General features: G+C 36.1%; 1 protein-coding gene across 1 annotated transcript in view; it reads left to right on the forward strand.

The window, feature by feature from the left end:
* The window catches only part of LOC132285424 (midasin), a 70,748-nt gene that overhangs the window by 17,726 nt on the left and 26,743 nt on the right, over positions 1-26,279 (forward strand). Inside the window, exons 23-46 of the mRNA XM_059787610.1 lie at positions 1,700-1,893; positions 1,990-2,044; positions 3,729-3,879; positions 5,476-5,549; positions 6,644-6,791; positions 14,470-14,568; positions 14,742-14,842; positions 14,976-15,065; positions 15,151-15,216; positions 15,333-15,497; positions 15,608-15,815; positions 15,908-16,809; positions 16,920-18,434; positions 18,522-18,702; positions 18,808-18,876; positions 20,669-20,751; positions 20,840-21,091; positions 24,343-24,478; positions 24,553-24,638; positions 24,735-24,811; positions 25,289-25,427; positions 25,513-25,602; positions 25,868-25,991; positions 26,094-26,248. Coding sequence (XP_059643593.1) covers positions 1,700-1,893; positions 1,990-2,044; positions 3,729-3,879; positions 5,476-5,549; positions 6,644-6,791; positions 14,470-14,568; positions 14,742-14,842; positions 14,976-15,065; positions 15,151-15,216; positions 15,333-15,497; positions 15,608-15,815; positions 15,908-16,809; positions 16,920-18,434; positions 18,522-18,702; positions 18,808-18,876; positions 20,669-20,751; positions 20,840-21,091; positions 24,343-24,478; positions 24,553-24,638; positions 24,735-24,811; positions 25,289-25,427; positions 25,513-25,602; positions 25,868-25,991; positions 26,094-26,248 — 5,160 coding nt within the window. The remainder of the gene's footprint in view (positions 1-1,699; positions 1,894-1,989; positions 2,045-3,728; positions 3,880-5,475; positions 5,550-6,643; positions 6,792-14,469; positions 14,569-14,741; positions 14,843-14,975; positions 15,066-15,150; positions 15,217-15,332; positions 15,498-15,607; positions 15,816-15,907; positions 16,810-16,919; positions 18,435-18,521; positions 18,703-18,807; positions 18,877-20,668; positions 20,752-20,839; positions 21,092-24,342; positions 24,479-24,552; positions 24,639-24,734; positions 24,812-25,288; positions 25,428-25,512; positions 25,603-25,867; positions 25,992-26,093; positions 26,249-26,279) is intronic.

Below are 26,279 nucleotides of genomic sequence, written 5' to 3' on the forward strand. Positions count from 1 at the left end.
CTTTCAGGAATGGAGGATGCCATTGGGTCCGGGGAGCTTTTATACCATCATGAGGTGGTGGGCAGGAGGATAACTTTAATGGAAAGCACTTTTTCGAGCCTTCCTATCTATTTTCTCTCACCTTTTGAGATTCCTTCTTATGTGGCGAAGAGGATTGAGTAGATTCAACAGAACTTCCTTTGGGGTGGTATGGGAGAGGAATTCAAGTACCATTTGGTTAACTGGGAGTTGGTTTGTAGCCCGATTCAATTGGGAGGCTTGGGTATTAGATGGCTGGAGTCCTTCAATAAGGCTCTTTTGGGGAAGTGGTTATGTAGGTTTGGTGTGGAGATAAATACTGTGGAGGAGATTGATTGATTGCAGATTTGGTAGGAGAGAGGGGACTGGTGTTCTTGTGAGGTGAGAATTTTAGGCGGAGTTAGGGGCTTGGAAATTCATTCGGAAGGGGTGGTATGAGTTCTTTAAACACATCAGGTTCCCAGTCAGAGATGGTAGGGGAATCAGATTTTGGGATGATATTTGGTGTAGGGACTGTTCTCTTGCATGCTCTTTCCTCAGACTTTTCAGGATTGCTATGAATAGGCACTCCTTGGTGGTTGACTGCTATTGGCTTGATAGCTGGAAAACGACTTGGGATGTGCATTTTTTGAGGCACTTTCAGGATTGGGAGATGGAGGATGCCAGTGGGTTCCTGGAGCTTTTGTACTGACAGGAGGTGGTGGGCAGTGGTCTTGACTTTAGGGTGCGGGTTCCAAGGTGTTTTTTTTTGGTTATTGTTGTTTTGTGTGTGTGTGGACAGCTGTGTTGGGGGAGTATTATTGAGTGCGCTTTGCTGTTACATTAATTTCTTTGTTGGACGGTATTGAATTTTGGTGCGTAATCTGTCATGCTTAAATCTCAAGTTGAGTTCGTATGAGGATAATATGCGTGTCTGAAATCTCTTGGTCATAGTTGCAGCTCAAGTTCATATTTGGATGCATGTTGAACACCTCCTCCATGACAAACCTATGCATGCTACTGGAAATGCAATTTTGCCTTTCAGATTTTTTGTTTTTAAAAATGGTATGGTTTTGGATTATACCCCGCTGTGTTGTCAGGGAGATTGGTAGTTAATGAATCCAAAACTTGACTTTTGGTGCAAGTACTAGTACACTGTAACTGTTTTCTGTGGAAATGCAATTGGAATCGTCTTCATGGAATTAACTAGTACTAACAATAAATAGTAACAAACTTTGTTGAAAGGGCATGGAGAGTGTTTCTTTTGTTAATCATATACAAAAAGTTGTGTGTATGTCAAATTTTAGACAATATGTTCCTTCCTGGGATGCCCAAGACTTTTAGCTGACAGTTAAATTGCATTTATCAACTAAATATTTTGATTTGAAAATTAGCCGTCTTCTGTTGTAATTACCTTTTGATTTCTTCCATGCTTGCTCTTTGTTCACCACTTGCTTCTTTTTCTTAATCTGGCTGTCTCTACATGGTCTTTTTCGCTCAAATTGTTTTCGTCTTGCTGCTTTCTACTGGTCTCCATTTCTATTTTTTTTTCTGGACATCCTGTCTCAATTAGTTCTTTGCTTCTAATTGTTTCATTTAGAGTTCCAGAATATTCTTTATTCTTGTTTTGTTTTTGTCGTTTGTTCCCCCCCCCCACCCCCACCCCCACCCCCACAATTCTTAAATCTTTCCACTTTTGCAGTCTTTGGCTGAGAAAGGAGGGTCCGATCTTGAGAAAGTAACTGCACATCCAAACTTCTTTCTTCTTGCGACAATGAATCCTGGTGGTGATTATGGTAAAAAGGAACTATCTCCAGCTCTGCGCAATCGGTTTACTGAGATCTGGGTTCCCCCTGTTAATGACCTAAATGAGCTTAGAAGTATCGCTTTACAGAGGTATGTGTATCATGAGAATATGTTATAAGAAGCAAGTTCATTTACATAAAAAATTACTTGCAGAAATTTGCTCTTAATTTTCTTTTATATTTGCAGAATTTCAGACACAGAACTTTCATGTGTTGTGGATCCTATGCTGAATTTCTGGGAAGTATGTTGGATTACACTTTCTCAATGTTTGTACATAGATATTCTTCCTTTTCTGACTATGATTTGTTTTCTTATTTATCATCTACATTCTATATCCAGTTGTTTTTACTGCAATGGATAAGTGAATGGATGTTTGGTAAAACAAGTACATTCGATTTTTTTGTTTTTCTTTTTGTTTCAGGACTATTATAGGTGTTCCATGGATTATATTCCAATTAATTTGGTTTGATGAACATATGGCAGTTGTAAGTGAATTTGACATGGGCCTAAAATACTTTTTGGGCATTTTTTGTTTTTTACCAATTAACTCTCAAAGATGACCTAGTATGAGAGGACCGGGAAGGACGCACCTCTGGTGTACCCACCTGAATTCTTTCCCATCTAATGATAGTGCCGAGATAGTATTTGAAATTGAAGTTTAAGCCTTAGAATAATTCTGTTATTGGTTACAGTATTTCAGTGATAATTTCTTTCGTAAATTATATTTGGGAACATTTGATCCAAAGTGGTGGTTTAGAGTTCCTAAAAGATCACTCCCTTTGTCCCAAAATAATTGTCCCTCTTTCTTATTGGGATGTGCCAGAATAATTGTCCCGTTTTTGGAAGTCAATGCTGAAGATAGCTCTCCAAATTTGGGATTTTTTGGACTTTCCCAATGGAACTTCCCAATCTGAACCTCTTCTAAGAAGAATTCTGCTCTATAAAAATAAAGAAACTGCCTGGTGTCCTTAGGTCGGCTTCGTTAGCACCCATATTTCAGCTTGCTTTGCCCTATCTAATTATCTCTTCTTTTTCAAATGGATGTTTAGGAAAATCTAGAAGTCCGATCAATATCCATTGCTTTGTAAGCTTTTAGTTCTAGTAGAACCTATAAGGTGAAATTCGGGAATTACATGAATGATCCTGCTTTTTTATTTTTATTTTTTATTTTTATAGGAAATCATAACATTCATGACCAGGGGGTTTGGGCAAGATATGAACTCACAGATAACCCTTGTCTACTAGGCTCGTCAGTGTGTTGCAGCAGTTCAACATAAAACCAGAAGTCACAGCAATCGATAGTATGAAAGAAAAGCAATTCTAGTCCTTCCTACCTTGGCAAAAAACACACCCACCCACTTTTGTCCCTATGGGGACTTGAACCCTCGACCTTCTACTTTGGAAGGTGAGGAATTACCACTAGGCTACACAGCCGTTGGTTAATACCAGAAAATGATGAGCAACTGTCGGATATCGGTTGCCATTGGTGCTGCAAGATGGTTCCTTATTATGATTGGGAATACGGTTTGTGCAAATAATGATTATGATTAAGTTTTATGCAGTTCTCTCTCCTAGCACCTGATATTGTAGGGATCAATGCAGGAATGACACCGAGTAACGCCATTTTGCAAATCACATATTGACATTGTAATTATGTTTTGCTGAGGAATGTTGTTGTCTTTGTTTTTGGTCTTGTTACTTTTTTTATTATTAATTTTTTTGTTTTTGTTTTGTTCATTGTTGTAACTACTAATGTTAATTCTCCTTTAATGATTCTAGAAGCAACTAGAATTATGTGAAACTATTATGAGCTTCTTTATATGTTAATGGCATTTGTATTTGATTGATGTTGCAGTTATGATTGATTTCGTATACCTTTTTAGCAATACACTGATCGTTAAAATTGTTTTTCTTCTACCTGACAGTGGTTCAACAAGTTACAAACAGGAAGAACACTTACTGTGAGAGATCTGTTGTCTTGGATTGCTTTTATTAATGTAACTACGAGAAGTTTACAACCTGAGCTTGCATTTGTACATGGGGCGTTCCTTGTTTTGCTTGATGGACTAAGTTTAGGTATACATAGTTTTCTTATGGTGGTACCATTTTTTCTATAATATTGACATATCATTTCTTTTATATGACTTGATTAACTTTCTGAAGAAGGTAGTTTTGGATGATGTCAGTTCTCTATAAATGTGTTGTTATTATTGATTAACTTTACTTTACTTTGTTGTATTACATTCTCGGAAATTTTTGTAATTAGAATTGTTCCCTAAATGGGATAATCTCCTCTTCTATTTGAATTTTCATATCTTTCATTTCCTTCAGTCCATGCATTCTGTTTTGTTATCTGTCGTGTTGTCATGGCACAATAAAATGTTTTTTTCCAACCTTCTGTGGTTGCTAATATGTGCACGTGTCTGTGCATGTTTTAGTGTCTGTGTTGCTGAAGTGGTAAGGGAAAGGTCGTTACAAGCTTTTGATGATTTTCAAATTTCTATTAAAAATTAATTTTTTTCGAGGGCCAGCCTTGACGCAACGGCAAGGTTGCTCCACTGTGACTTGGAGGTCACAGGTTTGAAACAAAGAATATCCTCTCTACATGTGGAGGTAAGGTTGCGGAGGTCACACCCTCCCCAGAGCTCGCAGTGGCGGGAGCCTTGTGCACTTGGTTTGCCTTTAGTTTTTTTTTGTTAAAGATAAAACATTTTTGTACATTTGATGAAACTACTACGGTGACATGATCTCTGTAAGAAACGAACTGGTTAGGATATTTCCTTTTAATTCTAGTGAGTTGGAATTTGTTTTCATCATCCTTACCTCTTAACCAAAGAATGGGGTTAATCAGTATTCTTTATTTTCATTCTATTCTATAACACACTATGTCTTCTCTAATATTGAAAATTTTGAAATTATTTTATTAACTCCTTGAATTAGCTGGATTGATAATCTACTTATCCCTCACCTACTAGTAAAAAATTAACCGACACATGTTATGGCTAGCGATGGAGGTTCTAGTCCCCCAATCGGACTTGGATGGGGAGAGTGTTGAGCATATATGGGTAGGTATGCAACACTACCTAATAAGCTCTTAGGTCATGGTGCGACCCTTTACAGTTGGTATTAGAGCCAAAAATTCAGTCTTTGATCCGGTGTCACGCCAAGCACCTGGGATGGGCACCTGTGCAGACAGGTCCGACCACAATGAGGGTGTTTCTTAACCTAACCCTGCATCTACTTAATCACAAGCAAATTTGAAAATTGCTTTTTCTCAGTAGAAAAGCTTGGTCGATCTACTTTTTATAAATATATAGTGATTTGTAGTGTAACATTATGTTATATATGTTGATACTGTACTCTAAGCTCATAAAATTCTTAATACTTTATCAATTGAAGCTCATCATAGCTTCAATTCAAAGTGCCAAACTGCCCTTAAAAGTTTTGGTGAAGCAATTGCCAAGTGCGACAGCTGCTTTTTGGAATGCTAGTCCGTTTTACCTAAAGAAAAGTAGTTTAGTTAGTTTTGTTAATTGACAATAACCTGTCCTTATATATTTTTCTCCTTTCTAGGTAGTGGGTAATTGGCCTCATTTCATTTATTATTTTTAGACCTTTTATTGTTTTCATTCTCTCTTTCAAGACATTCTGTTCTTTTGCATGTGTTTACAGGTACAGGTATTTCAAAGAGCGAGGCTGGAGAGTTGAGGGACAGATGCCTGTCTTTTCTTCTGGGACAACTAAAGGTTCATTGTTTGCTTTAAAAAGTGTGAATCCGTTTTTCTGATGTACACATTTTGATCTTGCTACTATTTTTAAACAGTGTAAATGTGCAACTTTATGTATCTACACATTTTGCATTTGGTACTATTTTGTTTTCTGCTTCTACTAGCTCCAGGGGTTTGTTTGGAATTTTCATAGTTGCTCAATTGCGTCCAATTGGTATAGGATTTTATATTTCAGTCGAACTAATGTAATTTGGTTTTACAATTTACATTTGGGTTTCTTATAGAATTTTCCAAACGTGTTGAACTTCCTGACATGAAGCATTTGGCCTCCTGAAAAAGGAAACCTTAGACATGGCAAGGTGTATGCTGCTAGTCTTCTAAGTTTTCGATTGAGTTCTTACCTTTGGCATTATCTATGTTAAAGTCTGTATCTTATGTGGGAGTAGAAAATAGATTTTTGCACGCCATAGTATTGTAGAAATCTTCAGTCATGCAATCTGCGTTTGGAACATATCATCTAATTATCTTGTTTGCTCAAGTTGATCATGGAATTAACGAGTTACTTACTCCTCTTATCCGGGCATGCTTGTGAAGAGGACTTCTGTAGGAGTTGATCAAAGTACTGGAGTGCTCTTCTTAACTGTCTTGTTAAAACTGGAAAGCTTCATACATGCATATGAATAATAGCATTCCGTGCTGAAGCGATGATTTCAGTTGTGATGCTGTAACTTTATTCAAGCGGGGAAGTGCGAGAAATACTAGCTGTCCATTTTTTTTGATCCAAAAAATTGTGAAATAACTAAAGTTAGTGCTAATCATCTTGCCATTTGAGAGTTTTGGTATGCTTCAACTCTTTATGGGTTTTGGAGGCTACTAATGTTTGAATAACTTGGATTGCAAGTGCCTGTATGATATGTAAAGTATATTTTCAAAAAAGTTGACATGCACACACACACACACACACACACATACACCCACTGCAGAAACTATTTACTTTTGGAATTGGCTGTTTGTTAACTCTTCTCTTATTGCTTTTTGGTTTCTCAGCATTATGCTTTATTTGATAACAATATTAAATGAATAAGAATGACATATCTTCTTTGCTTGAATAGGTGGGTGAGTCTAGTTTGGTTGACTCCAATCTGTCCATGATGGAAAATTATGGTTGGGCTGATATTAAAATGCCTGGCACTATTACATGCAATGATGACAGGTCATGTGACAGTCTTTTTGGTATCCATCCATTCTACATTGAGAAAGGTAAGAGATAAATAGTCGCAGTTCTTTCTTTTTTTTTTTTTTTCATTGAGATACAGCTGAAGCATAGTAGGTCTTATCTTTACAATTAGAAAATTATAAATTGCTTTTTTGTATTTAGGTGTTGGTTGTATGTTGTGCAGATATGTGTAGGACTGCTTGCCTAGAATTTTAAACTCCAATATCTGGTCAAACGTCGTACATGATTCAGGCGTTAATCCATAATTTTTGGTTTTCTGGGAAAATTTTAGAAACACTAGTGAATGGGCGAGGTTGGATGCCAAAGCATGTATTGAGATAAGCACGATTTGAAACAAGATGTGTAGGACTGCTGGCCTAGACTTTTATCTGGTCAAACTTGGTACATGATTCAAGCCTTGATCCATAGTCAAGTTTTGGTATAGGAAAATTTTAGATATGCTACAGTAGGATTTAAGAATTCGCGGAACATCTGTAGACTAATGGAAACATAGAATGAAATTTAGTAGATTTAAAGACAAGCCAGTCTGTTAAGGATTGGATATAATTTGACTATCATGCCAAATGCTTAGACAATAATGAAAACTACAAATAATTAATATGTTTTTTTACCAAATCCCTCTGAAATATCAGTGAAATGCTTGAAGAAGAAGATGTATATATTAACCATATGGTGGTAAGATCCATCAAGGCACCCAATACTTATGAATTTAATTACCCATTGCAGTCTTTCTTACATAGGTTGTTGGGAGGTTAAAACTAGAGATAGATTATGGGCTGAAGTTGAGGTAAGAGATATTACAGTGTTGGGTGGTTAAGACTAGTGTAGATCTTATATTTGGTATTGTTGTTTCACAATGTGACTACTTCTGGCTTGAACCTGCTTTGAGCTTTTATCAATCATGTCAAGCAATGACCCACCCAATGCTTGTTGCTTATATCAACTAATTGTAAAACTCTTGCTGAGTGAAAAACATAAAATTATTCTTACAATTTATCTTCTTAATCCTAGATTTTCTTATGCTACATGTGAATTATATTGTAAGAAGAGTTGAAGAACATGTGATCTAGGGATGGCGACAGGGCGGGTTTGGGGCGGGGGGCCTTCCCCGTCCCTGTTTAACTGAGGCCACCCCGTCCTCGTCCTGTCCTGTTTAAATTCCCACTCAATATTTCACATGCTCCACTAATTTTCGCACTTAGATCTTAAAAACTCATATTTAAGAATACAATACCAAATAAACATTCTTCCAAAATTTACACAGTTTTCCTAAATTAACCAAATAATAACATTCTTTCAAGAAAACTGAATCTTTCCAACATACATATTTATTTTTGATATCTGAAAGTTTCATACTGCGGGAGTTATTGGTTCAAATCCAATAGTAGGTAGAACTTATTAGATACCGGAGTCAATGGTATCTAATAAGTTTTTCCACCCACACGCTTTTATTGATTTTGTATCTTTTCTATTTCATTTTTGAGTTTTCCATTTTTTTTGTTGCATTCAAATCGGATTCCGCTTGATTGTATTCAATCGGCAGAACCAAATCAAAATAGGGTGGTGGATAAACAGAACTTTTTTATTTTATTATTATTATTATTATTATTATTATTATTATTCGTACGCACCAACTAGTTATGAAATTACATTGATAGCCTCTACTCGTGTCCTAGCTCGTCTGAGAGCTAAATTTGCCTCTATTGTTTGTCTCTTGCCCTCGGCTTTCCTCAAATTAGCTTCCGCTATTTCAAGAGTTTGCTGAGCTTCTTGGGAATCAATGTCACTACCCCTCTCCGCATCATTTACTAAAACAGTGATCTCATTATTGCCTATTCTAGCAAAACCGCTCATCAGAGCCATCGTTAACCATTTATCGTTAAGGCGTATTCTCAAAATACCTATATCTACAGCTGTGGCAATAGGGGCGTGATTTGGTAATACGCCAATTTGACCACTACTAGTAGATAAAATGATTTCTTTCACTTCTGAATCCCAAACAATTCGATTAGGGGTCAGTACACAAAGATTTAAGGTCTTTTCTTCAAATTACTCTCCATTTCTAAGTTCATAGCCTTCCCGGTAGCTTCGTTGATGTTACCTACCAAATAAAGGGCCTGTTAGGGAAGACCGTCTAATTCTTTGGAAAGGATCAATTGAAACCCTCTAATTGTTTCTGCTAAACCAACATATTTCCCTGGAGAACTTATTAGATACCGGAGTCAATGGTATCTAGTAACTTTTTCCACCCACACGCTTTCATTGATTTTGTATCTTTTCTATTTCATTTTTGAGTTTTCCATTTTTTTTGTTGCATTCAAATCGGATTCCGCTTGATTGTATTCAATCGGCAGAACCAAATCAAAATAGGGTGGATAAACGGAACTTCTTTATTTTTTATTATTTGTACGCACCAACTAGTTATGAAATTGAATGGGATTTATTGTAAAGTTATTCCTACGTACCTTTTTTATTTTTGATGTGTGATAGTTTCCAACATACCAAAGTATACTAACCAAATTACATTATTCCAACAAAAAAAATAAAAAATAAAAATAAAAATAAAAATGCGAGTTTCCAACAAACCAAATTACTAAGAGCTTCCATGAATATTCTATGAGTTGTAGAGCTGTAAAGAAAAGGATTCTCATGTTAGACCAAATTAAAGAGTTTAAATATTAAAGAAGAACATCTACATGAAGATGTTCCCACTATTCATTATACAATAAATCCCATTCAACATATAAACCTTTAAAGTATAAGCTATAAAGAAGTTGATCAAAATGTTCTTCTCTCCCTTTTTTTTTTCCTTATTGAAAATAATCAACTAACATCAGAGATGCATTTAGCAACCAACACTTCTGGGAAATCAACATCCCATAATGTATCACATTTCTCCACCATTTGCTTCACTAGCTAAACTATGAGCAACTTCATTCACATCTCTAGTAATAAAAACTGGATAAAAGACTTCTGTTTCTAAAGAAAATATTTAATCTCCAATAACAGTAGCTATGGAATAGAGGAAGCCGCATTTTTCTTCATTGCTTTAACCACCACAGAATTACCAAACTGAAGTCAGTAAGGAAGTTGGCCATGATTTTAGAACTATAAATATGTAGTGCGCATGACAGTAAAAACTATATGAATATGTACTGGGCATCACATACCACAAGGAAGTATATGATCTTTGATCTTTTCTCCAAGTACTTGGCATTACAGTTAACATACAACCACCATGAAAAAAATTGAAACTATGACTCATTACCATGTGTAAAAACAAGCAGCTCTAAAACAATGCAAGCATTGGGAAAGCCTTCATCTCAAAACTCCATTCTTGGCAGGATTTGAAGCTCGATTAGGGCATAGCTCCAATCTTCGAGCCTCAAATTCAGCTATGAAGCCCGTAGTCCTAATTTGGCTGGAAATTCCTCATGATTGTCTTCGCCCCCACACATTTACCGCGTTGAATGGCTCTAGCCATCTCTGTGGTTGCTGGATTCAGATTTGGGATTTAGCTGTTATACAGTTACAACGGCTAATTCCTTTGATTATTCTTATGTTCGGGCTCTTCTTTTGGGCTTGCATGATCTGATCTATTGGTCCTTGGTTGATACTTTGTTTGTGGTTATTTTGATTCCTTTTGTTGTTTCCATCTATTTAGGTTTGGCTATATTGACATTCGATGGGTAGAAGATTTAATGTGCTTCTAAAACAAAACGAACTTTTTAGCTAGTCATTGTATTAAAAAATAATTAACTAAAAGAATTTTAATATTTAATTACCATTACTTATCAAAAAAAAAAAAAAAATTACCATTCACTTGTAATCAACTTTGAGAACGCATGAAGCCTCTAAAGTAGATGGATGTAGTCTATTATGATGTGTATTAATCAATCTGTTGCCAGTGCTAATAGCAGATTCTGATGCAACAATACACCTGATTAGTTAAAATCTTGGTAGCATGGGCACGGACACGATACTACATGGATATGTCGACACTCGAAAATCTCAAAAAGTAGGACTAGTGTATGGCGTGGACACGGCTATATATGAATATGAATTCTTAGTTATATATACATCTATTGAGAAAGAGTATTATAAAACTTTATTTCATTTCTAATTTCTATACTGAGAGTTGCTCTGACATGATTTAGAAAATGAAATTATGTCATTATTGTATGAATTTTGTATTATATATATTGTTATTCCACTACTTTTTCATTATAGTGCTTTTGCTTTAAATGAAAAGTATCACTTTATACTTCACTTTTGACCATATATATAATGCCAATTTTTCTTAAACAAAATACTTGAACACTTTAGACTGTGTTCATATTATTTTAAAAATTACCGGGCTTGACTACTCTACATGTGTCTCTATATACAAGACTTGTGTTAAAAATGTCGGAAAGTGTCGGCATAAGTATCTATTCGGGAAGTGTTGGTGAATTGTCCGAAAGTATCAGCGAAGTGACCAAAACAATAAATTTAATATTTATTTATGGACATGTACATGAAGTGTGGGACACGTGTCCGAGGAGTGTCAGTGTTCGACACAAACAGACACGGATACTTCCTTCGTAGAAGTGTCCGTGCTTTCTAGGCTAAAATATCTTGGGCAATCCTTGGCAAAGTAGGAAACTTAATTCCATTCGTCTTCCACCAACCCAAGACATCAAAATTAGTTGTTCTAGGCTGCAGAATTTCTTCCAAGTAAAAGTCCAGCTTAGTCTTTTTTACATGAGATCGAACTCAAGTTGACAAACAAATCAAAGTTTGAGAGAGAATCCTCCTCAAAATTAGTAGCTCCGACTAAAGAAGTAAACTTAAAAAATGCACCAACATCACTATTTACATCCGACATCGGCTTGCTTTTGTACTCATGAAGCAAACCATATTAACTGGTGAACTTTTTGAATTTCAACTGAAGCTATGACTCCATAATTATCTTCATCATCATCCTTGCCTTAATCCCATATTGTGGATGTAAAACCAAAGCCACTCCCATTACCACATGGTTAACATCCCAATATTTCACATATTTTTCCATCATTTTTATTGCCTTCAGTCTAATGATCTCACTCGGGCTTTAAAGCCAATTAGACAATGCCACTATGATATCACGATGACTTTTACAATCAGGCGATAACTCTTTAGGGCATGGAATATTTAATTAGCGACCAACTTCTTCAAAATTTTCATCTCTACTCGGTGTTGCTAATTAAGTATTCCATGATAAAATTATTATCCATGCAATATTTAAATAAGTTGGAATATTTGAATATTTTCATTCTATTTTTATTAGCAACCAACTTTTTCCCAACTCATTTTCATTTTAATTATTAGTTCATTTCTACTTGGATGGAAATACCATAACCCATCCCATCCACAGTAACCTTCTAAAAAACTTTCCAAGCAATTGATGCTAATTTTCTTTTTCTTGGTGCATTTTTGAATCATGAGCTGAAGGAGTTGGAGATTAACTATAATTTATTGACACTTCAACAAACAAACTTTGAGTTTCTCCCTCCAATCTCTTACTTTTTTACTATGCTGACATAGAAACAAATATTGAAGTTTCAATTTATTGAGAGACTAACACATAAGCAAGCATAAGAAGGGAAAACAGAAAACAAAAGGGCAACCATTGAAATAGCAAAAATGAAACTGCCAAAAATACTGGAACTAGAACTTTAAGCCAACTAAAGTTTAACTAGAGCTAGAAGTTTAGTCCAATCTCACTAAATAGGAAGAGACAAGACTAAATTTGATTAACAGATGGCCCATATTCATAATGTACTCAAATTTTCTTTTTTCTTCATCCTTGAATAATATAAAAATTTCAAACTCTCTTGGTTTGTCTCAAGTTCTGAATTATCAACTGAATCAACTTCACACTACTTGATTGACAGGTTATTAGTCTATTTTAATGAAATCTGATTCCAACTGGCAATTCATTTATCATAGACTTATTAAATTAAAAAAAAAAAAAAAAATGAAATAATTGGGAAACTAGTGACACAAAAATTTAAATTTGTTGAGGTGTGTAATATTCAAACAATGTATTAATTATCTGGTTTATACAATGCTTAGTTCAGAAACAGAAAGTAATTATAAACTACTGGAAAATACTTTTCTTTCTATTCTTTTTCCTGGCAAGTCAATTTAGATCTTGCATGTGCTGTGCAAAGTTTCAATCCCGTAACATGCATTTGGAATAGTTGCACACACTGGATGAAATTATACAAAAACTCCTAACAAGCCGGAATGATTGATGAAAATCCCTAAACCCCTAACAATCAGAAATCACCAAAAAATGAACCCTATGAGAGAGAGAGAGAGAGAGAGAGAGAGAGATAGAGTTATGGTACAAACAAGTGAAGAAAAGCACCGGAGAGACACACATGTCCGAGGGTCACTCACTGTTGGCTGGTAACAGTGAAGCTGGCGGATAGACACAATGGTGGCTGGCAATGGTGAGGCTGATGGAGAGACGCACTGGCGAGGACTCTCCCATGTCTCAATAGCCAAGAGGCAGCTGACCTACTGAAGAGTGAAGAGATATTAGGGTTTCATAAGGCATACTTATATATATACACATGCACACTAAGGGTAATATTGTATATTACATAAATATAATTGTAAAATGGTATTTCACATCATAAATGGGGCGGGGAGACCTTCACTATCTTCGCCCAGCACCCGTGCTGGTTGTTACTATAGGACCGGTCACCATCCTCTTCCAAAACCATTTAACGGCCCCCCATAACCATTTTAAACGGGGTGCGTGGCGGCTGATAGGCGTGTATATATCTTATCTAATAAGAGTAGCACTGTAGTACTGCTCATCTCAATGGAGAATTGAAGTAGAATCCCCACAGACGCTCATTTTCTGTAAAAATTGAATCTAGAATTTATTTCAAAAAAAGGTTGTTAATTGATAAAGTTTAATGTTTTAACAAATTTTCATCAGTGCTGGTAAAATTATCACCATTGACATGACGGTCTAGTGATATGGAGTGGGCCTAAAATCTGAATAAGTCTAGATGAGTTTTGATATGATTTGATGGTTCTATGAGTTCATGGTCATTTACCGGCTTTGAAATTACACTCAAGTTCTGTTTCAGGTTTATAAAACGCACATATGTTTTGTTGGAAGCATTATGGGTTTGTTTGATTGTAATATTGAACTTCTTCTCAAACTTGAAGCTACTATTTGAGTGGGGATTTATTACTTGAAGCATAATAAATCTGTGCCCCACTTCTACATCTACTGTTAAAAATTGAAATTGAAATATCAAGATAATGTTTTATACCAGTTTTGGGTTAATTCTGGTGGTTCTATTAAAATTAATGCCCACTTAGGCTCATGCTCTAAGGGTAATGCTGCATAAATCTGACCCTTCCCAGATCCCGCAGTGGCGGGAGCCTTGTGCATGGATCTTGAGCTCATGTTAACATCAGGGAGTTATGAAGTTGTAGAGTGAGAAGAGAAATGTGGGAATTGTAGTGAGAGTGTTCTTGATCACAAAACTCACCCCCATATATATATACGTATATGAATACAGAGATTAGAAAAAGACTAAAATGCCCCCTGTGAGTAACCTATTACATGTGCCCATATGTATATATATATATATACATAATATATATTCTAACAGCATGTATTTCTTACGGTATCCACTTTTCCTTGTGCAGGTGATGATAATCTTGAGTCTGATGGGTTTGAATTTCTGGCACCAACTACCTGCAGGAATACCTTGAGGGTATTGCGCGCTATGCAGCTTGCAAAGCCTGGTATTACTATCTTATGGCTCATTGTTTCGGTGCTTTCTGAGATATACATGTGTGATTGTGTCTGTGTGCTTTTGTGTGTTTTCTTTCTGAATTCACTAATTAATAAAAAGAAATAAGAAAACCCCTCATCTGGAAGATGCTCTGACATCGTAAATTGTGCCTTTGCTCTCTAGTTTTGTTGGAAGGTAGTCCAGGTGTTGGAAAAACAAGTCTAATTGTTGCCCTTGCAAAGTATTCTGGGCACAAGATTGTAAGGATAAACTTATCCGAGCAGGTTCGTGATTCTCAATCTTCTTATTTTGTTGTTTTCATTTGTTCCCCTTTCAGCAACTGCACTTTCTTCATTCTTAAAGCATCCTTGCAATTATTTGTTTCCTTGTGATTACTTATTGGATAATATGCTGCAGACTGATATTATGGATTTATTGGGGTCCGATCTCCCTGTTGAGAGTGATGAAGGAATGCATTTTGCTTGGTCTGATGGAATCCTTCTGCAGGTTAAAAACTTTTATATTGGTGATGTTTCGTTTTTGAATCATGTTGGATGTCCGTTTGACTTTCTTATGCATTGTAACTTTTTAGGCTATTAAAAAGGGATCTTGGGTTCTTCTGGACGAAATTAATCTTGCTCCACAATCTGTTTTAGAGGTATGTTCTCACACCTTTCACTATTTTTCCACATATTTATATTGATAAATCGTCATTAAAATGTTCCAAATAATATACGCAAAGAGTTGAGTACCCATACTTTCTATCTATGTTAGGGTTTGAATGCAATTTTGGACCATCGAGCTGAGGTTTTTATCCCGGAGCTGGGTCTCACTTTCAAGTGTCCACCATCTTTCAGAGTTTTTGCATGTCAGAACCCTTCCTTTCAGGGCGGAGGCCGGAAAGGCCTTCCTAAGTCCTTTCTGAACCGTTTTATCAAGGTATTACTATATGCTGCCCCTGACGTACAATATGTTTGAGCTTGAGGACGGTAAACTTGATATAAAAGCTGGAGATCAGTAGTAATATGTTAACTTGCAATTGGTTTCAGGTTTATGTGGATGAGTTACTTGTTGATGACTATGTTTTCATCTGTAATTCGCTGTATCCATCAATTCCGAAGGATATACTTTCAAAGCTGATTTTGTTTAATAAGCGGTTACATGAAGAGACTATGTTACATCACAAGTTCGCTCAAGATGGTTCTCCTTGGGAGTTCAATCTCCGGGATGTCATCCGATCTTGTCAGATCATACAAGGTTCATTATATAATTTTATGTCCTCTTGCAATTTGTGATTATATTGTTGGAATGATGTTGGCTTTTCTAAAATCTGTTAAGCTATGTATTAGGTGCACCTGAAGGGTCAAAATTTGATTGCTTCCTCAACACCATCTATGTTCAAAGAATGCGCACTGCTGCTGATCGCAGAGAAGTCATACAGCTTTATGAACAGGTTTTTGGGCTGAATCCATATTTAATTCCTTACCCACGAGTGCAGCTCACTACTCAATACTTGATTGTTGGGAATACTTGCATAAAAAGGAATCATTTTCAGTCACCTAAAGTATCTAATAGCGGGCTAAAAATTTTACCGGGAATACGTCATAGCTTGGAAGCTGCTGCACAGTGTGTAGAGCATCAGTGGTTGTGCATATTGATTGGTCCACCTTCGTCTGGGAAGACTTCTTTGATAAGGCTACTTGCTCAGCTTACTGGCAATGTTTTAAATGAATTAAATCTTTCATCTGCTATTGATATATCCGAGCTAATTGGATGCTTTGAGCAATACAATGCCTTCCGCAATTATCGCCTTACCATTGCTCAGGTTGAGTGTTATATAAATGAATACTGCAGCTTGAAACTGGAATTTTCGTCAGAGGCATTTATAGGAAGAAGAAAAGATCTCATAACTCGATGGCTTTCTTTCTTATCAAAAATGGATTGTGGCCCTACTACATTGGCTTCTGCTTCAGCATATACCGAGAATTGGAATACGAGATCCTTCGATTCCATTTCTTTGTTAGTCGAAATCATTGAACATCTCAGGTTGGATCTGATGAAAAATCCACTGCCTGTGTCTTGGTCATGTGAGGATCTTGATAGGACTCGGAAGACGCTTTTAAAGTTGCAAGAGGATCACCAAACAAAGCCATATTCAGCGAAGTTTGAATGGGTTACTGGATTACTGATAAAGGCTATTGAAAATGGAGAATGGATTGTTCTAGAGAATGCAAATACTTGCAATCCCACGGTTTGTTATGTTTTTGGTTGATGGTTCTTGTAGTTTTAATTATTTCTTTATTTGGTACTAATTTGTAATGTGCACAAATTTTACTTTTGCCCATCTTTTCTTAAATATAGGTTTTTGATAGGATCAACTCTTTGGTTGAGCCGCATGGATCAATCACAGTTCATGAGCGTGGGACTGTTGATGGAAAGGCATTGGTTATCCATCCTCACCCCCAATTTCGGATGTTCCTCACGGTTAACCCAAGTTATGGTGAAGTGTCCCGGGCAATGCGAAATAGAGGAGTTGAAATATATATGATGGAGCCAGATTGGCTGCTTGAGGCTGGAAGTGGTGACAATCGTGATGAGACTCGAGTCAAAGATGTGAAGAGATTTCTTACTCTCTCTGGTATTCCAGTTGGCATGTTGGTTGATTCAATGGCCAATTCTCATATCTATGCTAAGAATGAAGCTCTACGCTTTCATATAAACATTACATGCCTTGAGCTTGCACGTTGGGTGCAGCTATTCCAGCGGCTTCTCACAAATGGCAATCAGCTTGTTTGGAGCCTCCAAATAAGTTGGGAGCATACATACCTGTCCTCTTTAGGTGAAGCTGAAGGGAAAGATATTGTTTCTCATGTGATACTTTCTTATTTATCAATGGATGAGCTATTCAAATTTGATTTATCCCTAGCAAGTTCTTTGTGTTCACCTGGAGGATGGCCAACACCCTTGAAATTAAGGGATTATGTATGGTACTCTAAAGAAACTTCTGTCAAACAAAATTGCATGTATCTAGAGTTTCTCGGTGCCCAAAGTGCGTCGTATACATTTCATATTTCCTTGGATCGGTGCCCAATGCAACAAGCTCTAACTGCTAGTGGTTACTTGTTGGATATGGAGACATTACAGTTGATTATGTCTCCCAAGGCTTCAAACGAAAAAAGAATTGAAAAAAGAAATTATGTTGGGCGAGCGGAGCTCGACTTGGCACTTGCTAGAAAAATGCTCTTCTTTGCTGCAAATTGGACAATCGAACAAGCCAATGAAAGTGATATCGAACTGTATTTTTGTTGGTTTAGTTGGTTTGGTTCTCGCGTAATGCCATTTTGTAATTTCTTTAGTTCTTTCCTGATGCTACTCAAGCAGGAATTTAAGCATCCTATTTGGAATTATATTGTTTGTTGCCGCCGGGAGCTTATGTCTCGTCTCCAGTTTGATTTAGACTCAAAGCCAATACCAATGCTATCCTTGGAAATAGTTGATTTATTTGCATCTGACGACATGTCAAAGTCCTCGAGCAAAATTCTCTGTAATGCTATTAATTGTGTAGGCCTTTTAAGGCTTAGTTTGCAACAGTGGAATGCTGAGAGTGAGTATGACTTCAGTGAGAAAACTCAGTGTTTCATTCCTGTGTTAAGATCTCTACAAACACTAGAAGAGAAAGTGCTTGATATGCTTGTTGAATCTCCTACATTTGATGTGCTTTTTCGATTATATAATGAGCTGCTTGGAGATCACATATCATTTTGGAACAGCATTTTGTCATCCCAATTTGAGCATTCCCTAATTTCATGGCGTTCTTTGATCAAGAATGCTGTGAAATTTAGGGAAATCTGTCCAAGAGAAGTTGAAAGTTTACAGGTAGGTTTCTTTGACACAAATTTTTTGTACTCTCATTCTCTTGTAATTTACTTTTATGGTTTAGAAGATGACCTTTGGCTGGTATAGATGGAAAGTAAACATCTGGATGGAGTTTCATCTTGGCGTTTTCATTTGCAAAAGTCATTGCTTTGGGTACATGGCGGTCATCCCATTGTGCCTTCTTCGGCTGATCTATATCAAAAGCAGCATCAGCTTTTAAACTTTTGTGAGTTGGTATGGCCAAGAAAGAGGAAACCGTGGAAACAGGGTATGTATTTGATGTTTTCTTATGTTATGGTTGCTGACTTTCCATGCACGTGATGTTGCACTAACCTTTTTTACCTCCTATTTTTTTTTTTTTTTTTAACCTTAGCCTCAAAAGATTGCCCCATTGAGGCTGTTGTTTCTTCAGATCCTGAACTTCGCTTTCTTGCAATGCAAGGTATAATATTCACTCTCTTTTAAGACTGTTGATCCTCATTTGACTCTCCATTGATATTCCCACTGTGACTTTTTACTAGTTATACAATAAAAATTTCATTAGGCACTGTAAATTTTTTAATTATCATTTTTTGCCATTATATTTTTATTGATTGCCTTTATCGTTCTTCATCAACTACTATTTATTTGCTGCTGCTAGCTTCTTGTTATTCATTTTATCTCTGTTGCTTTTCATTTCTTTCTACACTATAATTTAATATGCATTTGGTGTATAAGATGTTGAGTATGCATGGAATGATAGAGCTTTTTGAATATAAATAAATATATCAATCCTTGTAAATGAGATGTAGAAAACAAGGAAGTCCCATAGAATTTAGTGAAGAGAAGGGGTCAGGACAATTGCAAAGTTGCGGATTCCTACTATTCCCTATTGAGTCCGAGTCTTGCACAAGTCTTGAGTATCACCACTATACTGGCCCGACTCAACAATGTGATACTCTTACTGATTATCATACTTGTGAGATTATTGTGGCCCAAATTTTTTTTTTTTGGCCCAGTTTGCGTCGCGATTTCTGACCCATTTCTTTCTCTCTTGTGGGTCGTGGACCCGGTTCTAGCATTCTCTTGTAGCCCAATATATAAGGCGGTTAAGGTTTGGTTGTGTTAAGAGAGAATACCGAAATCGCAGGAGGGAGGGAGGGAGGGAGGGAGGAGGTTTGGGGGTTGAAACTTGTAATTTCCTGTTTTTGTGCCTTGTGAAATCCTTCACCGGATCTTCACTGTGGACATCGGCTTATGCTGAACCACGTAAATCTGTGTTCTCTGTGTGTGTCGTGTTTACTTTGCTGTCACGATTCTTGATTTGTTCTTTGTTTGCGTTGTTTGTCGTAACAATACTTCTTCTCTTTCACTTCTAGAGTTCCAGTTTGAAATTTGACCATGGTCTTATTGTGGTTGGCTTATGGCATCTGAATCACTTCTCTCACTTTTATACGACCTCTAAACAATTCTTCTTTAGTAGACACAAAAAAGAAAATATGTGAGGATAGAGGTAGGAAAGAAAAATCATGTCCTTCCCTATGCTCGTAAATGAATATAAAATGGAGAGGAAATGCAACGCAGAAAACTTGGGCCATTTCAGGGATATCTTCTGTACCTTGGATTGATATCTTGTAGCTGTACCCTACGATGCTGTTTGAGAACCATATTTGGCAATTGATTTTGTTAAGTGCTTATCCAATTAAGTGTGTTTTATAAGGCAAGTTGTATATCACATAAACAGTTTTCATAAGGCAATTTGTGTATCACTTGAAAAGGTAAGCGCCACTTAAAATTGGGTAGCATTTTAAGTGACATTGACTTCACTTTTCACTGAATGCTTAACACTTAAAATTCAAATATATACCAAAATCTCAATTTTTTTTTTAATTACCACTTAAAATTCAGCTCTTAATTTTCAGTCTTATATTTCAATGACATTGACTTCACTTATCACTGAAAGATTTATGTGAAAATCTCTCTCTCTCTCTCTCTCTATATATATATATATATATAATTACCACTTAAAAAACTTCAGCACTTAAATTTGTTGGTGCAGGAGAATCATATTCTTTAATTTTATCGTATTCCCTCTTCGTCCGTTTTTCCCCCTTCTGTAATTGGGCAAACAGAAGGATGGAAACACAATTATTTTGGAAGTTTCTTGTTTCCCACACCGAACAGAATATTAATTCTTGATGGATTTCCTTATGCATAGTTTATTTGTTTTGATGCAACCTTTTTCTGTGGACAAGGTGTTTGCATGTCAACATATATTGTGGAAAAAGTGAAGGGAGGGGATTCTCATGCTGTTCAGGAGTTGGAGGAGATGCATCAGGTTTGCCTTCATGATGTCTGGAATTATAATTTTCATTCAAATGGATTTCATCTAATGCCTCAATTTGCTCATGCGTTATTAATGGCAGATGCTTTTGAAAAGGTTTGAGCATGAGAAAAATAAATTGCAAGCAACTATTGGGGCTACTAGATGTGTATATTCTATGGCAGACTTCACTACTTGTTGTGTCTTCTCTTCTGATATACGGGATAGATGGTTGGGCTTTGATAGCTGGCAGGATACTCTTCCCATAACTGACAGCAACAGCTCTTTTTTGGATATGGAGTTACTTCAAGAGCTGTCAAAGATTGTCTTTCTTGATGCAGAAGAATTACATCATGTAAGATAATATTATTCTATATTTTATTCCAACACTGTCCAATTTAGTGCCGATGTTAATAGTTTCAGCCTTGTTTATTTCTTGAATGGGATTTAATTAATATATTCTTTGTGGAAGATCACCTAACCTGCGCTACAAGGACTCTGTTACATGTGTTGGTTCTGGTTTTAGACGTTGAATTTATCCACACTTGGACATAAATGACATGGAGCTCGGTTAAATATTCATATTCTTTTAATATTATAGTTATATATTTTTTGGATTATAATGGTGTTTAACATAGAAGCAATAATGCTGTAGAAGCAATAATGTTTGTAATAGGAACATATTAAGATAATTATGCAGAAAGCACTATCGGATGTGATTGATGGGTGAATAACTAACTAAGCACTTCAGAGACATATTCTATACCCAGTCGTTGTGTTTGGTACGTGTTTGAATGCCAAATAAAGTAAACGTTGCCTCGGTTAGATATTTATAAAGATTTTTCTATATATATATATATATATATTTGGATAAAATAGTGTTTTTATGTTATTTAAAAGCAATAGTATAACAAAAAGGAACGGAATAACAGAATTCTTTTACATAATTATATGATAACAAATTATTGATATGCTTGATGGATGCTTGCCCAGTTTGACATACTACTGGATGCATATCCAATATCTGTTGTGTATACACGTCAGATTTTTCTAACCTTGGCCTCCAATATTTCCCATCCCATATCTATGATCATGCGTTCGACATAGGTATGTCACAGATTAGTTGAGTCCACATATCATATCCCCTCTTGATAGTTACACATTAAATTTAGTTGTTCTGGCAATGGGAGTTGGTTCATTCAAGAAGAGAGAAAAAAATGTACAGTTCTTCAGATTTTCTGATTATTTATTCACATAATGATTAAGGCAGTTGAAATTGGATGAATCTTAAATAGATGTGATCTGGTCATGGATGTTTGAACAGTAATTTTCATCTTGTATACTGCCTCACAAAATGTCAGTTTGTCAACATTGTTTCTTAATTTTGTTTCAGTACATTGAAAGTTTTACATCATACTGTAAGAGAGAATATCTAACGTAGCTTGCAAAAAAGTGATAAGAGAATAGGCAGTTTGAGCGAAAAATTGTCTCTTCACATGCTAATGATTTGTCTTTCAGCGCAAATATTATCTTGGCAATCACTGAAGAGATTAAATTTAGGATACTTGAATCTCACATTTAATTATGGTGTAGCTTTATTTTTACCGGGTTTAAAGAATTAAAGAAACTTGGATGCTTCTTTGACGCATAATTTATAACATGGGGACCATTCTCACGGAAATTCCACCCAAGTAGTTTTTGGAGAGTGCTGGATGGGGAATGAATAGGTTTGCTATGCCCCTGGACTTCCTGGCTTCCCTGTCATGTCTGAACATGATCAGAGAAGACCTGATGCTATGCAATTTGTGCAACCAGATGTACATGCAATTCTCATTTGACCCAGTTTACGGACTTGAGCCTAGCCACTGATATCTTTTTTGTATAAACAAAAGAAATATCAATCTGATTCTAAGAAATCGGAAAAAGGAATGACTTTGCAAGGAACTCTCTTGTCTCTATGCTGCGATTGTTAGGTTTTAAAATGTTTTTCTTTCTTTCTTCTTCTTCTTCCTTATTTATTTATTTATTTGACACATTATTCACTTATTCAAAGTTCTTCACATTACTCAAGAGTTGTTAACAATTTTGACACCCATTTTATTTGCGGCCCTCTAGATTCTGCATATTAATGTCATTATATGATGCACCTATGATATATTTTGTGGGAATTTTCACTTAATTATTTCCAAAAGTGAGTGATTCTGATGATTCACCTTAAAAGTCAGTAACGGAATATGTATTGTGCAGAATCCTCAACTTTTTTCATACATGTTTCATATGTGGATACTGAATTTTACTGGTAAAAATCTATCGGTTGCTGTGGTTATGAGGTATGAGCTGTATTGGAGGATATCCATCAAATTAGTTGATGTTTGAGAATTTGATTTTTATTGATCACTTCAAAGTTTCTTGGCTTTCGTTGACCTTTCTTTTCCCTATGCTTTGGCACAAGCTTGTTAGGTTTTTAAATTGCAGTTTCCATATTTTTTTAATTCTGGGTGCTTGGTCAATAGGACTTAGTTGGTTTCAAAATCTAGGTACTTACAGTCAATCATCTGAGTTACCTTCGTCACGACTAACAAGAGGATTCAGAGTTCCAAGTAAGGGCAAAAAGGTTATCGCAACTCTAAATTATGCACTCGCCAAATCAGTGTTCATGTTCATGTTCAAACTTCTCATTAAACGTATTAGGGTTTTAACTTCCATATTTTTATTCTTGAAAATACCTTCTGTAAGTTTTTTTTATACGTTACTATTTTCGAAATCCTTGAGTGTTCATGACATAACTATTTTGGTCGGTCAATGTACCGAGCAAAGGTCATTGGAGTAATTTCTATCACTTAAGTTCAACAGAACCAAACCTCTGGAATTAAGTTTTCGAATGGGATTCAAATCTCTGAACCCTGATCCTTTGATGCTTCTATGCTCTATATAAACAACTTATGGTTTAAGAGAACCTACAAGTATAAGCAATTTGAATGCTAGACTTTGTTTCTTTTGCATGCATCATAATACATCTGGAAGCAACACTGGACTCAACACTGGAAGCATCCATACAAAACTATAAAGAACAGGCGATACTAGTCATGGAGATTGTGTTACTAAAGGAGGATCGTGCGAGACACTGATTCTTTGACTGGTGGCACCGGAGTTTGAGGAGATTGTTTGGTGCAGGTCTGGGTCAGAGTTAACTAGGGGATTCTTGGGTTGGAGTTTGGTGGGAGTTTGAGGAGATCGTTTGGTGTGAGTCTGGGTCATTGTTAACTACGGGATTCTTGGGTTGGAGTTTGGTTAACTTAGTTTTAAACCTTTTGTCATGGCGAATTTGATCATCATGGTTTAGGTCTATCTGTAAGCATGAATGATCCTACTTCACTTTATTTGTAACTCAAATTAAGTTTAGTAGATCATTGTCTTCCGTTTAGTTCTAGATCGGGACATTCATAAACTGATGATCAAATCATAAGGTTACAATCTATAATCCTTTACTGTCTATGCTTATGATTATGTGGTGCATCTATGTTGTTCATTTTATTTCATGATATGCTTTAGTTCATTCATTTTGGTTAACACGGATCTTGCTCATCCTAAATCCTATATCAACAGGCTTTGTCTAGTTTGTCGGACTCTCTGGTATACACAAGGAATTTCTCCCTGAACTTCTCATCAAGACCTCCCTCTGATTTTTTGCCGCATCAAAAGATTCTGTGGTCATTGGATGCTTGGCCAGCAGTTGATTCTGGTTAGTATGATCCTTATAAATTTAGGCATTAGTATTAATATGAATAGCTAATTAGTCCGCATCTTATGTTACAGTGAACATGAAAGTTGCAAGCTTTGTTCTTGAGATGTGGTTCAGTTGGCATTCATCTTTGTGGACCCCTTGTCCTGCTTTAGTTGAGGTATATATATCAGGATGTCACAGTTTTGTACATTGAAATCTTGGACTTCTTGTTGACAGGAGGCTTTATTTGTTCTTCGTTATATTTGTCTGGCAGAACCTTTCGAGGATTGCTGGTTGTGAACCTGATATGCTTTTTCAGCCTGTAAAGGCGGCAACTGTGAACCAAATTCTGTAAGATCAAATTTTTAAGATTTTCAAGATTGAATATTTCTTGACATTGTTACCTGTTTTTTTATTTATTCTAAATAATTGGGGGCCTTCATTATTTTGTCATGACTGGTAAATTTTGACCAACGGATATGTTGAGAAACTTTTAGCCATTCTTGTTTGTGTACTTCCGTCCCTTGTCTGTGCCTTTAATTATATCGATGTGTGTATTCTATGAAAATGCTTCCACACGATGGTATGGTTTTATAGGTGGCCATTTCTTCTGTATTTTCATGGCACCATGAAATGCTAAATGTATAGAGGCTACACCCAGTCATAATGTACTGTGGGGAATGCTGCATACTATTGTCTGTTGTTCATTATAACATTTTAGAGTTTTAGATTATTGATCTCTTACTATATACTTGTATATGCTGATATCATGTTTTCTGGGGGATATTTGTGCATTCCTCATTTTTTTCCCCCCTGCTTCAAATTCAGGAAAGGTGCATTTGCTATTAAGGATTATCACATTTACAGCTTGAAACTCAGAGTCGCTTCTCGTAGTCTTTGGCAATGTTCACCAATGACTAATTTACATAGTTTTCTTTTATCCACGGCTAGAACTATATTCCAACAGGTAGCCTTTCTTTCGAAGTATAAAATATCTTCATTTATTGAGTATGCTCAGTTAAATTTTATTTCTTTGACTCTTTTACTTCCAGATTATATATACCCACAGAAAAACATTTGAAGCTGATGTGTATGCTGTAATCAAGTCTGTTCTTTGTTCCTTTCAGAAGAATACGACGACGGTATGCATTTTCGAGTGATATTTTCAATTCAAGTGAAATTTCTTACTACCATATATGTTCTACATTAAGATCTTGTAGCGTCCTATGGTTTTCTGTTGCTAAAACAGAAATCAAAATGTTACATATATACCATAGACTCCTTTGTAAAGTAACAGCCCTATGTATTTGATTTGTGTTCTTAATCTTGAAACATCATATAGTAACCTCATTTTGCTTTCGGAAACTAATTTTTTTCCAGTTTGGTTGGTTGTTCCTTTGGTCACAGGAGGACAGTATCAAGGAATTGGTTTCCCATCTTGCATCGTCAAGCCATCACGGATTGACCTCATTGATGGGGTTGTTTATTGAGCCAGTGCTTGGAGAACTGTATCTTCAATGTCCATCTACTGGTGAATGCTAGTTTATCGACTATCTTAGGCTTCAAAATCCATATTTCCGTGGGTTGAATGTTTGATATTGACTCTATTTTTTGTCGTCCATCTCTTTTGTAGACATCCTATATGCTCTAGGTTGTGCATGGGTACGAATTGGGGGGTTGAGTTATCATCTCCTGATAAGCTGTGACGATCTGGATCCTTCACTGAAGTACTCTTGCAAGCACACACAGTTAGCGGGAAGGATTGAATTGCTTGAACTAGAGAATAAGGTAGCTTTCCCCTAACAGTTTTCTATTATAT

The sequence above is a fragment of the Cornus florida genome, unplaced genomic scaffold (genome assembly GCF_030987335.1).
Source record: "Cornus florida cultivar Cherokee Brave unplaced genomic scaffold, ASM3098733v1 CherokeeBrave_3.0.0_Hap2_Chr11, whole genome shotgun sequence".
Lineage (NCBI taxonomy): Eukaryota > Viridiplantae > Streptophyta > Magnoliopsida > Cornales > Cornaceae > Cornus > Cornus florida.